Source organism: Apteryx rowi, unplaced genomic scaffold (assembly GCF_003343035.1).
Source record: "Apteryx rowi isolate R43461 unplaced genomic scaffold, aptRow1 scaffold_130, whole genome shotgun sequence".
Classification (NCBI taxonomy): Eukaryota; Metazoa; Chordata; class Aves; order Apterygiformes; family Apterygidae; genus Apteryx; species Apteryx rowi.
Genome location: NW_020447531.1, coordinates 118,793 through 135,220, shown reverse-complemented (window position 1 = coordinate 135,220; position 16,428 = coordinate 118,793). Strand labels below are relative to the sequence as shown.

The window sequence follows — 16,428 nt, the reverse complement described above, 5'->3', positions numbered from 1 at the left end:
GCAATAATACTCTCTGATTATCCTCTACATTTTCTTCTAATTTGGATAAATCTGCAAAAATAGGAGAGGTCAAAACATATAGTTTAAAGCCTATAATTCCTTTCTTTTGCATTTATTGTTCCCTACTTAATTAACATTGAAGTCACTTCCTATAAAAGTAAAACCTAGCCCTTGTCTACATGTACATGTCTCAATTTTCATAGAGCTGCCTGATTAATCAGTATAAAACATGAAAGAAGACACATCAAAGCTCAGGTAAGCGAGCAAGAATGAATTTGAAGTGGATATATTTTATTCCCTCCGAAAATTCACGTTTGCATATTAAGTCCCAAATAATCATACTACATAGTCGCAACAAATCAAGTCTATCAAGAGGACTTCTTAGTCTTCTGTGCTGAAAATCAGCTTCAGGTCTATGTCCAGTCTTTTTCACAATATTAACATGGACATTTGTAGTGAAGTTCATAACTCAGATGATTTCAGATTTTTTCCTCAAAGATGACAGTGTTATGTTTGTTACTACCAATTACATTAGAAATCTCTGGTACAGAGGTTTCAGACATTTTCTTTTCTCTTCAACTGAGTTTAAACACTGACAGTAAGTATACATTTGAAATTAGAATACAATTGCATAAAACAGCATCAATAGTGTGCAGAAAACTGGACTAAATGAAAATTGTGACATGACACATAATTCAATCTAAGAAAAACTGCAATAGAAAAAACTTTCATAGCCATACTGAGGCAAATCCATTGCTTAAACAAATGTGCCTGCTACAAAAACCATGAGTAACTGGTATAAGTGGCTAGAGTGTGGGGACAAGTATGTGTGTGCGAAAGGGGACTGAGTTGAAATTCCTAAGGTGGGTGGGTGGGAGATAAAAGAAAAAAAAGAAAAATAGTGAAAGCACAGAAAATACACAACCAGAACCATTCTATGGGTGATTAGGCTAATCCTGTTCTTTTCCATCACTAAGAAAAACATTCAAAACCTTCCTCTTGGAGAAATGGCACTCAATATACTGCCAGTTTCTACCTAAAATCACCAAGATAACCAGTCCCAAGTTATTGTGAAACACATCAACTGAAACAATGACATTTAGATTAAAAAAAAAAAAAGGGAATAAAAAAAGAYCTGATTTCCACCCCCCCACACACCTCAAACAAAACAAATTCTCTTACAGGCTTCATTTTTTTGTTATTGGTTTTATGGGGGAGAGGGGTTGTTCAGCTATTACAGTGATGGCCACAACATACGCTGTTTAGATAGATGTAAGTTTTTACTTTTTCCTCCCCATCTAAATACCATCAACATTTTGGACAATTTCCCTAAAAATGTGGTGTATGGAAATTATATTTACCTCCTTTCTTTTACTATACATTAACAAATAAAGAGGTAAAAATGTCTTTCACTTTTACAGATTCTGCGACCAATTGAGATGGATACTGCAGATGGCTCAGTTACAGCATATTGGCATACACAGTTTTTTGCCCAGACTTAACATAATTTCTATTTTTCCCTGCTTCTTTGAATATTAAACCAGAGAACGAGGAAATAGTACATTTTAAAAGCTTACTTAATTTCCCTTCTTTTCCCTTCATTTGCTTTCTGTTTACTGAATTATATTCTTACAGGAGAACAGTATGTAGAACTGTCTCTGCTGACTAGATGATCCAAATGAGCTATGATTAAAACCATTAAGATATCATTCATAATCATATTCTATTAATGAGAAATAGTTAAGAATGTTACTATCTCAGTATGCAGTTGTAATGCTCCAGTGACAGCAGTGAATTTCTGCAGGCTTTTAATGTTGCATCCAGGTTGTTAGTCAGAATCATTTAACATATTTTAAACTATGCTTAATAGAGCTTTTAATGGAGATGTTATAGGTAATAAAAACTTGGGTAAATAAGTGTTTCAAGACTTGTAATCAAACACTTATAAAGAGACATTTAGTCCTTTCAAAGTTGGCACTCAATTGTAATAATTGTTTAAATATACTTGTGTATCTGAAAGGCAAGTTGCAATCATATATCATTGAATCCCTGCTTTCAAACTGAATCTTCCCTTCTTCTCATTTTGGAACACAAATTCATCAGATTCCACATTCTGTTCGTTCCTTACTTTTCTATTTGATGGGAAAGTAAAGTAAAAGACTATATATGCTAAAAACCCATGATAGCAGACCTTTTTTCAGACTTTGGCACCTCATCATCATTCATTTGCTGTTCTTCCCTGTACACTAAATATATATATACTGTTTAATCAGATAAATGGAATTGCCCAAGAAAGCAGATCTCAAATTGAAAGATGAGAACTCACTGCCTATTGGCATCTGTGGGCAAGCAAAAAGCTGCCCCTGGAGAAACTACCGTGGCTGGAAAACATTTTCCTTACACTGAAGTGGGGTAAAATTTTCCATGCTAGAGCAAATCTTCATGCAAGAAGTTGCATTGTGTGACCATGTTTTTTCTTTTCTTAGGCATAGCAGGTGCTTTCCCAGGTGAACCCATTTGTATGCTTCCAACTGAAGGAAATGTAAGCCACCGGTAAAAACATTTCAGAGGAATATGTCCACTTGCTTTCAGAAAACACAGAAAGATTGCTGTTTTTCTATGTAAATCTTCTGAGAATTATGAGCACTAGTAGGCAGGGAAAGATGTCATACTTAAATGATTATGAAAACTTTTTTTCTTCTATTTCTGGGTAAATCCTTGCTTGTTGCTTTTAAGATTTAAATATGCCTGAATACATTATCACATTCATAGAACTGAAGAAATACTTAAGTTAACTTTATATTCTTATATCTTCAAGTATGAAATTAATGTGGATCAAAAATGTCAGAGAAAAAGACGTGGCTCAGTGATCTCAATTTTAAATGTTCTGGCATTATAGYTATCTCCACTTATTATTCTTGAAAATTTATTTTTCTCTATTTGAACCGTCAAAAAAATTCTTTAGGGAATGGGTTATTGTGTAGAAACAAAAATTCTTAAAGTTAAGCTTCACACTGACAGAATTATTGAAAAATAACTACTCCTAAAAATATTAACACTACTTAAATATCAAATAGTAACTACTAGGAACACTTCTCTCCTTTCCAATTAAACATTAGGATTTTAGTACAGTTGGTTAGTAACCTGAACAGGAGTCACAGAAAATAAAATTCTAGACCGATTTACTAGCTCAGCAAATGTGGTGGCTTTACAACAGTTGTAGTGGTGAATTTTATCTGTGTAGAATATTGGCTCACAATCTTCATGTTAATTTTGAACCCATGATGACTTGAGAAGGAGGAAGGTCTATAAAAGTCGTTGATTCACTTACAAAAGCAGCTGTTCATGGACAAGCCACTTACTGACTGATTAAAAGAAGATTGATTAAACCACCCTTACTGTAGTGGGAGTATAATTTAAGACAATGTTTTTTTAAAGACACAAAAACCCTATATTAGAAGGGAAGATACATAAGAAAACTTTACATATATATTTTTTTTATACTTCTGTTGAACACAATAACTCATGGTGATTTAAAAGGGGTCAGCACTTCACTGATTCTCTTGGTTTCATTTCTCCTTTGTTGAATTTGGTAGAATTTTTTTTTTTTTCCATGGGGGAAAAATAAACTGGAAAAACTAGCCTGAAACTCTATTAATAACCAACTTATTTTTATTTGAGCAAATACAGTTGTGAAAACTGTACATTATACATTTTGGGTTCGAGAATTATAAATAGAGAAACTTATAGATAAAGAGTTCATTCTTTGACAGCAAGAAACTTTAAATAGACAAAATGACATTATTAAGTACATTGGCAGGCTTCATTGTGCTGTCCAAAATGTAGTGTACAGTATAACAACCAATTATAAATAGCCTTTCATGTAAAATACAGCTGTGCACATTTTAGAAAAATACCAACAATTTGTTTGAGCTTTGTTTTAAAAAAGCTTATAAATCATACATATTTATAAATGGTACTAACATGCTTACTTAAATTTATAAACATTTTCATAAGCTTTGTTACCCATTATTTCCAGAGCATAAAGTATTTTAAATAAACATTTAATAGGAATTAAATATGTCAGTTACAAAATTATCTCTCCACGTAAGGAGACAGGGGGTGATTTCAGTGTTGGTTGGAACATTTTGTCCATTATGTCAAGGCTTACACAGTAACTTTTAAAATTTTTTCTTAAATAAAAATTGCTTTCCTAAGTTTAAAACACAAATTTAATTTTCTAAAAAATAAATATACAGGTTTTATTTTCATTTGCTCTCTTTCTGCTTTCTTCTTTATCCACACTGGTCAAAACACAGGATTCTCAACATACTTCTGTAAAAAACACCATGGTGTTACTGCCCTGCTTGGAGCTGTTTGGCTACACAATATTCAGTCCATACCTGTATTACTTTACTATGCTGCATCAAAAGATAGCTAATGTACTTATTAAGAATGTTGCCCATTAAACCATGCAAACACAAAGTTTACAAACAKGTTCAAAAACTATATTGTATGAAATATTTTCTAATAGAGAAAAAATAAACCATAATACAAGCCCTTTGCTTTTCATAGCTTTAAATTAAAATATTTACTTTCCAAATGATCACACCACATATATTTTAAGTAAATAAGCATGCTTTTGATTGATATAGGGTACAATAATTACAGTATAATGACACATAAAAGAAACATGATCACATCATCTTAACAAAGGGCTGTGAAACTACTTAAGACAAACTTTCCCAATGAAAAATTTTGAGGCTTTTTTAATGCTGAGGTAAATTTATAAATGGACTTTAAAGACACTGAAGGCATCAAATTGATAAACAATCACTTAACAGTTCTAAATGCTCTACCTGAATGTATTCAACACAAATCTAGTATTTTAAAATTACGATAATTTATTATGATCATTAGCTAGCTTAGCTGTCATTGGCATTGATTTGCACTCAGACAAGACTTTATTTTAACTTCTGGCAAAATACCTCAGTGCTGAAACATAGTATTTCAAATCACCAATTATCACAGCACCAGACTTCTGGAAAAAAAAACAAAAAAAAAAACCCAACCCCCCAACCAAACCCAACATGCAAACCCTGTATCTTGTCTTTCTTGGATTATTCTGATATTCCACTTCCTCTTTATAAAGTGCTGACACTGCCTTAAGATTCTTATTCTTTTATTACGAAAAATTTTGCTTGCTAATGGCACAAGCATTTGAGGGCTTTCTGGAAGATATTAACGACTTTAAATTTTGCAGTCATGGTGTATTACTTACTAAACCTTAAATTAAAAAGACTAGTGAGATTTAGGAAAATGAATTTAAGAATTATATCTTTGGATGAAAAACAGAGAGCAGTGATTTTATTTTCTGCTTCTGCTGTGAGGCAGAACCAGTAACTTTCTCCAGGTTGGCCTACATACTATGGTATGGCTATACATCAAATTTCATAAACAGCGAATGAACAGAATCATGCACAGGCAAATGAAATTCAATCTCCCCGAACACTGCAGGAGATGTTAAAAGCAGCAGGTAATGGAATAAGACTGGTGACTGATGCTGCTAACTATTTCTTCTAATGAGATAGGAGTGAACGCTGGAATCACTTCCACAGCAACAGAATCCTCTGACCACATTCCTCTGGCAGTCGCTTTCCCATCTCCCCACTAAAAACATCAGAYGGTAAAATAGTAAGGCAGCTGTTAGCTTCCATCAACAAAAAGCGCAGCTCCAAACATTTCCAGTTTAGTCACACTCTGCTGGAACAGATGGAGAAGCCAACGCACTTCACTGGCGGGGCTGCTTCAGCAGATTACTCTGTGCGTTTTCCACCAGGGCTGCTTGCTTCAGCTTTCAGAGGACCCCAAAGCCACAAGCCAGCAGCAGAGAACTGAGCGGGCCCCTGGCTGAATTTTCCAAGTTTCATCTCTCTTGCGTCCCATCCTAATTGCAAGCCTCCTTCCCTGTGTCTGAGTATGACTGGTGCCATTTAAAAGGCGGATGACACAACTGCAGAGAACTGTGGGCTAACACCACTAGTTGTCATGACTTCACTGAAGGGTCAAAACAGTTACATAATTAAATAACTATGTTGAATCACATTCAGGCATAGCTAAAATTAAAGTAGGAAACATTAAAAGTATGCAAATAAATCTTTATAATTTGAGGTGGGGAGTCTTAAACTGAGGTGGATATAGTGATTTTATATGAAAACAAGACCTTTCTTACCTTTCCTAATTCCAATCAAGTTAGAAAATGGACAAAAAGAATGGCTAGACCAATATTCAACAGCATTACCAGAGCAATCATAACCGAGTTAGGGCCCTGAAAATGAAATAAAATGAAGATGTCAAAATTAATGCAATCCTCCACACAGCACACAACAATGAATAGGATCTGACCTTACCATCTTTACTATTTTCTGATCTTGCTCTGAAAGACTACATAAATATTAAAGATACAAATTCTGCTCCTGATAAACAAGAAAGTTAGCCATTACTCTTCGTATGCCGGTGTGCTAAATAGCATCTCTGCAAAAAATGAACTGGATAAATAGAGGTGAGAGCATATTATTATGCTGTTCTTAATCACATTGAAATAAACTGTCTGATAAATACGACTGTACAAACAAATGAGAACAAACCATCAAGATAAAAACATTATCAGCTTAAACCAATTCATAACAAAAAACCTGAACTACTTTTAGAAAGCTGGAGGGATACTCCTCATCATTACATAGGTTCCTTCTCTGCTTCCACCACCTTTCAAAATAGAATAGGGGTTTTGCCTGACTGTATCTTGTATGCAACAGAATTGAAAACTGAATATGCAATTGTCAGTATTTTCACTGGAAAGCTCTCTTTTTGATAACCAAAGGGAAATAAGATATCTGATAGTTACACTTCTACATTAATATCCCCAGAAATGTTTCCATTAAACTTGTTTTGATTTACTTTGAAACTTGGTGGTGATAAATTCTTACCTTATAGACCTATTTAGTGGAGAAATGACTTCCTAGGTATAGCTAAACTTAGCTAGAAAACTAGCTCCTAATCATTACAGAATTTTTATTCTTTCTGTGAAGCCAGAGAACAAAGATTTTAATTTTTTAAGCCCTTTTGGAAATTTTTTTAACATGGATGCTTCCTGATGAATGACTTGAAATAATGCACTGAACCGATGGGAATTCTCAGTTCTTCAGTCCTCTTTTTAACATCTTTGATTTATTATGATATATTTCCACAGAGATTTGTATATGCTTCTATTTTGAAGTGCACGTTTAGTGTAAGCTGAAAAGCAAAACTCCGTACTTAGGCAATACTTTCCTAAATCACAAAAAAATAACCACCAAAAATCTATGCTGAAAACTATATTCTGAGCTAGCTAAAGATGACTGGTTTCTGTAAGAAGGAATGTATTTTATTGGAAATTATACAATTTTTTTTCACTTTCTGCAAGAGGCATACCTTGTAAAAGTTCGTTATGCTTCATGGGATTGGTAATATTAGCTATATAATTACTGGAATGATAAGGTACAAGAACGTGCTATTATGAATTTGCTGCAGCAGTTTAACAGGGAAGCTACTGAAAGGTATTTGTGTCATTATTATATCACATGGTCTAACCCAGAAACAGTCTCACTAAACACTTTCTTCCAGAACACACCTTTACACAGCAGTTGAGAGTGTGGGCCAGATATGGACCGCTAAGTTCTTGAATAAGTCTCAGAATATGTTCTGTCCAAGAGCAAGTCACAAAATATGCTCTGTCAAGCACTGCTTAAAGCTTGGGGGAGTCTAAACCCAATTGGTACCTCTATTTCAGGCCACAGAGTTTCCCTGGCACCTCTTCAGAGATATCCGTAAATATTCTGAGCAACTAGATGTCAAAGTGCAAAATATGAGCTTATCAGGATCCTACTCAAACTTTGACATAGTGGTAATGGTATTAGCAGCAACGTTTGCTTTTGTTTAGTGGCAGAATGTCTAAAATACTCACCAGGGAAATGAGGACGAAAGCTTCACGTCACCTTAGTCAGAGGGACTGTGAATGCCAATTCTCACTTACCAGTGCTATGTTTTAACCATCAGGTCACAGAAGTGAAGTGGAACCATGTTCCTTCCTTCCTACCGCATGCRAGCTGCTATGCACCAAGGGATATGAGGCACTTGGGGACAGAAACAGGCATACGAAAGAGAGCATGGCTCCGGGTATGGTTACATTTCTGACCACAGAACGGGAAGCAGCCTAGCTGTAGTAGTGCGTAACTCTAGGTTAATTTATTCTGTCTCTTTTTGCTACAGTCACAATTTTGCYAGCTTTAATACTTCTATGCTTTTCTATTGTGAAGGAAATCTAAATTCCCACCAACAAATTCAGAACTGATGATTCCCACCAACCGTATTTGAAAACTGTGAGATCTATGCATTATAAGCCATATCGGAAGACTTTGAGCAACAAACATGTCTTGAAACAACAGGTAATTTGAGAATCTCTAAGGCTTTCAATCTTGGAATGTCAGCGTTAATACCCTTACAGTGTATTCCATTTAATCACTTTTTTTTTTGCAACCCCTCTGCCCAAAACTTGCATTATAAACATCAATAGTACATACATATTAATGTTACATATCTTTTAACAGGGAGGACAGTACTGTGACTAAAGTATTAATTTGAGCTCACAAGATCTGGATCCAGCATCTGTCTCTCATCCCCGTGTGACCAAAATCAGGTCAATAGATCCTTTATAGTTTAGCATCCTAGCTACAGATTTTACAATTATACTAGGCCAGGATTTGCAAGGAACTGTAAAGGAGATCAGTTCTTAATACTAATAAAATTCACCTGGATTTGGGTATCCAATGCCTTGTATCTTTGATAACATCCATGGAAATCAAGTTGGTTTACTCCTATTGAATGAAAATTTGGACCTAGTGGGAATTACTCCATAGAGTTCAGTGGAGCCAGGAACTTATTAATTATCTGAAATACATCCTAAACAGCATCCTGATAGCTGCGACACAGCTTTTGGCTGAATGGCAAATTGGGACTACAACTCAAACAACCCAAAGTAGAATTTTCTGATATACTAAAAAAGGATCAAACAATATTTGTAGAGCACATGGTTGTTATGCTATGATCCATTACCTATTCTGTAGACACCTATGAAATGAACATTTAATGCTTTAAGACAAATTACCATAAATAAGACTTTAGTGTCCTGCAAGGGCTTAAAATAGCAAAAGCCAAATTTAGCCCGAACAGTCCAAGAGTGACTAGAACAGGTGCAATAAAAAGCTGTAGCAGAAAAACTCTAGTCTAGAAAACTGCCCTTCCAACTTCCAGTAAGCCAACCCCTTATGTAGCTAAAATATAAACATATAATTAGCTTTTAATTTTGGGAGGGAATAAAGTTATTTCCTAAAATGTCGTGCCAGGAAATATGATGACTAGTCTTATAATCCCCTTGCATTAAGAATGTTCATTAAGTTTAGCATAAAGTTCTTGCCCAGAAGTTTTGCAGGACCAGGCTAATATTGATCTATTTTTCTAACATCATGGTAATTATATCCCACACTAACTGGATGTTAAGTGAGCAAAGAGATGATAGTAGAAGCATATTAGATAATATTCAGCACAATGCAGTGGTTTTAGACACAGGTAGAAAACAGGCTAAACATTCTGTGCGGCTTAATGCTTGACCTGCAAAAAAACCCTGACGATATAATATAACACCAGTGCCTGTGCAGTACCTGACCTAGGGCAAGACACAAAGCAGACAAATTAAATGTGTATTCATGAACATACACTACAACATTATTTTTTCAGCTGCGATTCAATCCTGCTTTTTACTCTAATCCAAGATAACCTCAAATTACCTCCCATTCATGGTGAGCTAGGAACATGCAAGTTGATAGTGGGGCCAGAGGCTGGTAACAAGCAACTAGAAACAGTACTGGTTTGTGCTAAGTGTCTCTGTGCATTCCTTATACTGCAGTAAATATGAGATAATTTGAAGATGCCTAATGCTGAGTGAAAAAAGGATGATTTATCTCACATTCACTAGGGTAACTGCCTACATGCAAATAGCTATTTTGGAGCAGCTGACAAACAGTGACTTTGTCATGCTGCCTTTATGCATGTTTTCACCTTCATAAAACCATGACAGGGTCCTACGGGTCTTTCTTATGAACACTGAAATGATTCTAAACTTTTGATTTTTGAACAGTTGTTTGTGTATGCATGATAGCAAATAAGCACATAGAGAAATACATTTATACATTTTATGTGCAGTGTAGGCTTAAGYATTTGCTAACGCTCTTCAAGTATAATGACAGAAATAGGGATACTTAGAGAATGAATACTCTTCCTATTACTAACTTATTGTGTGGACATTTTTCAGTTACATTCTTACAGATGTAGAAGATTTACAGAAAATATGAAACCTCAATTTTATTACTATAATAACTGTTGAAGACTTCTCCCAAMTTAAAGTTGTTCAAAGTTTCTAATCCAAATTCAAGTAATATGGGTATGTTTCATTCAGATGTGAGAAATAGTTTTGATTTAGATACATGGAAGAAAGAACTAAAAATAATATGTCCTGTATCTGTTTTCTTAATGTATTCTCACTGGAAATCAGGAAAAAACACAGCACAATTTTATACAGCAGTTTCAGATAATCTAATGAAACGCTCAAYAAATGTTATATATCAATTTTTTTCATTCCAAAACCCACGTTCTCTTACTCTCTTTTCATGCTTTTTCCTAACAAATATATTTTTAAACCTCTATGAAAGATGTCAGACAGATTTACTTTCAAAACTACAACAAAATTATTTGTCAGGATGAATATAAAGCAATTAAAATTAGTGACTAAAATAATATAATTCCCTAATATAGCTCTAGAATTCTGAAGTCTCATAACACTCGGTACTGTTTGAGATAAAGAAAAATATACTAAACGGATTTCTCTTCAGTAATTGTGCAGTCTGAACTTAGTCACTGGGTAACTCCATCTTACTATTGACCTCAGTCCAGGAGCATTTCAGAACACATTACTGTTTTTCTGAATTTGAAAGGTGATACTGAAAACTAAAAAGAATAATCTCCAGGCAGTGTTAACGGTCATTCTGTACTAAGTCTTTGGCTCTGTGTGCTAGGCCAGTAGGCTACTCCTTAATGCTTTAATCACTTTAGGATTTTGAATATGTAAGCATGTAGGAAATTTATTCTATCAGACAAATATACAGACATCTAGGGAAAATATATTTGAAAAAAAMCCCCATACATCTACATATCTCTTAAAACGCCCTTATAGTAAGACTGAGTTTCTAAGCTCTAACTTCCTTCCTTTCTGATGTGCTGATAAAACGAGAATGCAATTAGTGTGCTCCAAAGGAAGCACAGGGACAGTTCCCAGATGACCTGTAATATTAATAAACTAGCAGTAGCTGATGTACAGTATCTTATTACTCTTCCACCTTCCCTGATAACAGGCTACAAGCTCATGGTCCTTATCCTCCTATAAAAACTGATGTTACATTTAATTGATCTCACTATAACAACTTCAAACAAGACTTTTAACCTGAAGTTGTCCAGCCTTAACTTTCAGTTGCTAGTTCTTCTTATACGTTTGCCAGTTAGCTTGGGAAACTATTTTATCAAGTGTACTTACAGAATGTAATTTAATGTGTCAAACAGATTTTGTGCATTGAACCTCTCTTGAATCTGAAGATATGTTCTAATCCTTCTTGTGGCTCTTTGTGGGACTTAGCCACTTGTTAGCCACTCTCAGTGGCTAACACATGTTGTTTGGAACTTTTTATACCTCTTTATTTTTAAATTTTTATTAATAAAGCCTGGTATCAGTTGTTCAACTGTTTTACCTGAGATCAGTGCTAGTGGGATCAGTGCTAGCTGGATTTCATTAATTGGGTCATCTTTTTGTTCCATCTAAACAATAACACATTATTATTTTTCTACCGGAGTACCAAAACTGTTTCAGAGAAACAATGCTTATTAAAAAAAGAAACATTATCAAATTATCTAGACCTCCTGATTTGCTAGAGGTTAACTTTAGGATCTACAACTAACATTTTCCTGAGTTTCTCTTGGCCTGGAAGTAATTTTGACATCATCAGACATTCTGAATTCAGTACCTGGCTTTTTTTCTAACATGGAAGAGGAATGCTTATTAGTTGTTTTTCCTTTTTTGCATAACTATTGATAATTCTGACATTTCTAAGTAATAATGAGATTCAGATTCACAGTGATTTCCTTCTCTGTTTCCTGACAAAAAAGGAAACCATTTTTTCCCCGTTACTGTAACAACTTAACATTCTTAGAAGCAAGTATTTTAAACAGTATATATTTTGATGCAAAATCACTTGCTTTCAAAGCCTAAGTTTAACACAGAGAAATAAGAAAATGAAAATAGGGGAACGTCTGGACTGGGTCAGATCAAAGGCCAGTGCCCTGCCTCCAGCAGGAGTCAAATGTAGACATTCAGGGAAGAGAATGAGATCAGAGCAAGTGTATATAGCGATATTTCTTCCTGAATACTCTCCAGCCTCCAACTAATTGTTGCTCAAGAACTTCCTGAGCTGTAGAGGTGGTATCTTTGTATTCATAGCTCTCAAAGGACTTTTTTCCTTAAATACATCTTTTCACCTCTGGAGTCCATATACACTTTTAGCATCCACAACATTTGTGGATAGGATTTCCACAGATTTTTGTTTTCTTTTTGTTGTTTTTGGTTTGAACCTGATGCCTGCTAGCTTCATTTGATGCTCCCTAGTTCTTGTATCGGGAGAAAGAGAGAACAGTCGTCCCCTGGTCATGCTCTCTGGGCTGCTCAGTTTTACAGAACTCTATCATATGCTCATGCAGTTGTCTCTGTTGCAGACAGAGATGAATTACTCCTTTTTCAGAGTCTGCTCTTTAACCTCGCTTCACCTCCAAGTAACCTTGGAAAAGGCTTTTAATTAATTTTAATGTACATTTAAACAACCAGAAATGTAAATGGTATTTACTTGGTAGATCAGAAGATAACTAGAGGACAACACATTACATTTAAAGCTGATCTTTAATAAAAACTTGTAGAAGGTCTGTACTGATGCAGTCTTGYAGCTCTTCCCCCAGTACATATCTACTGTGTAACTCATATGTCAAGACAGGGTGTTTGGCCTGCAATATTCACTGGTTTGGAGTTGTAAAAATGCAACACATGCTGACTGGACTAGAACATACTGTATCATTTTAACTGAATGCCAAATAATCCATCGTTATCAGCAGTTTTCATGCTTTTCAAAATTACCTTTCGTTAGGCACATGAATAATAGCCCCTATGTTGATGCTATTTACATTTAAGTTGTACTGCAAGAGTAAATGGAAGTTATAAAGCTCCTGATGACAGCTCTCAGTGAATCCCTTTGGCCCTTTAAACAGTAATGGGGAAAAAACTTAAATTTTATTTTTAATTGGATTTTTGGAAGAAGCTCCAAAACTGCAGTTATTTCTATATCATTACATCATTTCTATATCATTACAGGAACCTAGTTGTAAAACTACTAGTATTGCCCACTTATCCACTGAAGTACAACAAACATTGTTTTGAGGAAAAAACAAGTGTGTGTATATATATATATACACACATATATTTATATATTTGTATCTATGCACACACATATATATACATACACTAATACACTTGGGGGGGGARGTGTATAATACTTTTGTGCTTATAGATACAATATGGATTTGTATTTCAGAAGTCTGACAATATCTGGCTACGCACTGTCCCTTCCCCATTTTAAAAAAGGATAATACTAAAGACTGGAATGTTTGATCCTCACTTCAGTTCAGTGCAGTGGGTTCTATCTGGCAGACCATAATCAGATGAAATTTTGACAGAAGCTTGAGCTTTGCCTGTCTATAGGTTGCAAAGCTCGACAATAGGAGGCAAAATGGCAGTGAAAGTGAAAAGGTTTCTTGCAGTACTTACCGAGTTGTTTTCCACTTTGTTTTCCACTGGTGAATGAGACTCATTATTGGCTGGATTCTTTGGTGCAGTAAATTCTGGTTTCTTAATTTTTTTGTCAGGTTTGTTTTCTTTGGCATCTGGCTTACCCCCAGATCTGGCAGGACTTGGCTTCTGCGAGGGTGGTATCCGTACGAGTGCTGACTGTGATGGGTTGGCATATTCATCTTCTTCCCTGAGCTCCTGTGGAAGCACTGYTGGATTCATTTTTACATAATAACCATGGTAGTGACCATGCAGCTCCCCATTCTCTGTGCTGAGAGGATTCTGATGGGCTGAAAACTTTGGCTGATGTTTCACAGCTATTTCCTCCTTCACCGGTGCTTTTGAATGTAAAGGCTTGTTAACTGTGGGTGTTATATTCTCAGTGGCTAAAAGCTTTTTTTCTTGACTGAGTCTTGCCCCAGAAGAGGAGCTTTGCCTTTTCAGATGTTTTGAAGGGGAAGGCTCAGAAGAAAGAGGAGGACTATGCCTTGGACTTGCTTCTGGGGTCCGGGGGGGTGTGGTACCTTTTCGATAAAAGTGAGGTGACTCTTTTGGGGTAGGTGGTTTTTCCTGGACTTTTTCTTCAGATTTTTCTTTCATTTCCACTCCTTCTTGAAATTTTTGTTTGATATAATCAGGGCCTGAAAAATAGTGTAATAAAAATATTATAATTAAAACAAAAATAAGAAAAGTAAGATTTGACAGTAAAATTATTGCATTAGGATGTCAGACTGCACCACCCTGCTAACATGCTGAGGGAGGGTAATAAAAATTCACCAACTTCTATGCTGATTTATTCAAATTCACTCAGTAGTTGAAGTAACTGTACTTTTTGATAATTGTTGGAGTTCTTACTATGGTTTGGTCACTTTGTCTTTCTCAGCTTTGCAAAGGGTCATAGTATATAAATTGTCTCAATGAAGTATGAGGGAATGAAGACTGACTTAGCTTAAGTATGTCATTCTTTTTTTTTCTGAGAGGTGCACTCTGCTTGATCACTGCAATTTATTTAACTTCTACCGTCATGACCATAATATCTGATTGACATGGAAGTATTTAACAATCAGAATGAAATCTCACTTCTGCCCTTATAACCTACAGGGAACAGGCCTTGAAACACTTTTTTTACCCCTTGTGCGCACAATCAGCTTGTCATATATACATGCCTTAGACTCTCACACGCTGACTTTGTCTTCCTAATTCAACCACTTGGTATACAAAGACCCATGTTGAGCACTCTCATCTATAATACAATCCTGCTTAGAAGCTGGAAAGACTGACACACTCTCTCACATTCACTCAGGAAATACTTATAGAGCAACAACAGTATGAAGACCACATTTCCCAAAATCCTGGCTAGACACCCATGAGCACATTCACCGCTACTGAGGACTCAGTTACCAGGATGCGTTTTAATGCAGCTGTTCACAATGAGACAAGCTGACCGACATGCTTTGCTCCAGGTTTTTGTTTGATTTAACAGTTCAGTGGTAAGATGTGAGAGAACACTCTGTTRAAGAAACAAAATTACTGTAAATCTGCCTGTATTGTGGACAGCATTTTCTACATTTCTTCCTAGAATCTACATCCCAGATTCCAGGATGAGCTTCTGTGAGAAGTCAGAAGCTGGAGACAACAAAAATTCAACAATCTTTCTATACGTCCTTTCTCAACAATGACTTCTGCCAAATACACAGCAACTGTCCTACATTTCTAACTTTGCTAATATTGCTACTTTCCTTTGATTTTTCATCTTCTGTAATTGAGGTTTATTTGTGTTTTATGTCATGGAGAAATTCTGTGCTCAGAGAAGAATGACTGCACTAGTTTTTCTGCTTTTGAGTTGAGGAGGCTCTAGCTGTGTTAGGCAGATACAGTGTTTTTACAGATGTCAGAAATATACGCATCACTACACAGTGCTGAGATGAGAGGAAGGAAGAAGGAGCAGCATGAAGTTTTTGGAAGCTATTGAGTCATCTGATAAGTGAGTATTGCTGAGAATGAGAATTACTTGGCATGGAATCTCTTCTGGGTGGGAAAATCACATGGTTTTTGGTATCTTTGAAAGACAGGAATGGAAATAGGGAGTTGTTGAGACAGAAGACTGGACTTCACACAAGTCCGGATTTGTTCTTCATGTGATGTTTGAGAAGCTAAGCCTGTACAGAGGGAGTGGACTAGAGTGCTGGTTCTTATAGCATTTTATAACTTTCCCAGTAAAAGGGAGAAGCAAAACAACACAAATTGGAAGTTGCCTTATATAAAGTTACAGTTACAGTAATAATTCTTGAAATTCTCCATCATGTAGGGAATTTCCTTCCCTCTCCTCTAACATGCATAGGATAATGCTGAGTTATTTTTAAAAGCTGAAGTATTTTTAATGCACAGAAACTTTGGGT

The 16,428-nt window shown here is 35.5% G+C and overlaps 1 protein-coding gene across 2 annotated transcripts in view; it reads right to left on the bottom strand.

The window, feature by feature from the left end:
• Positions 1 to 274: 274 nt before the first annotated feature.
• The window catches only part of JPH1 (junctophilin 1), a 92,845-nt gene continuing 76,691 nt past the window's right edge, over positions 275 to 16,428 (bottom strand). The window contains exons 4-6 of one of the 2 annotated variants that reach the window (XM_026056269.1): positions 14,009 to 14,670; positions 6,233 to 6,328; positions 275 to 6,057 (exon numbers count right to left, since the gene is read on the bottom strand). In XM_026056269.1, coding sequence (XP_025912054.1) covers positions 6,248 to 6,328; positions 14,009 to 14,670 — 743 coding nt within the window. In that variant the 3' untranslated portion in view covers positions 275 to 6,057; positions 6,233 to 6,247. The remainder of the gene's footprint in view (positions 6,058 to 6,232; positions 6,329 to 14,008; positions 14,671 to 16,428) is intronic. The other variant, XM_026056268.1, reaches the window with a different exon arrangement.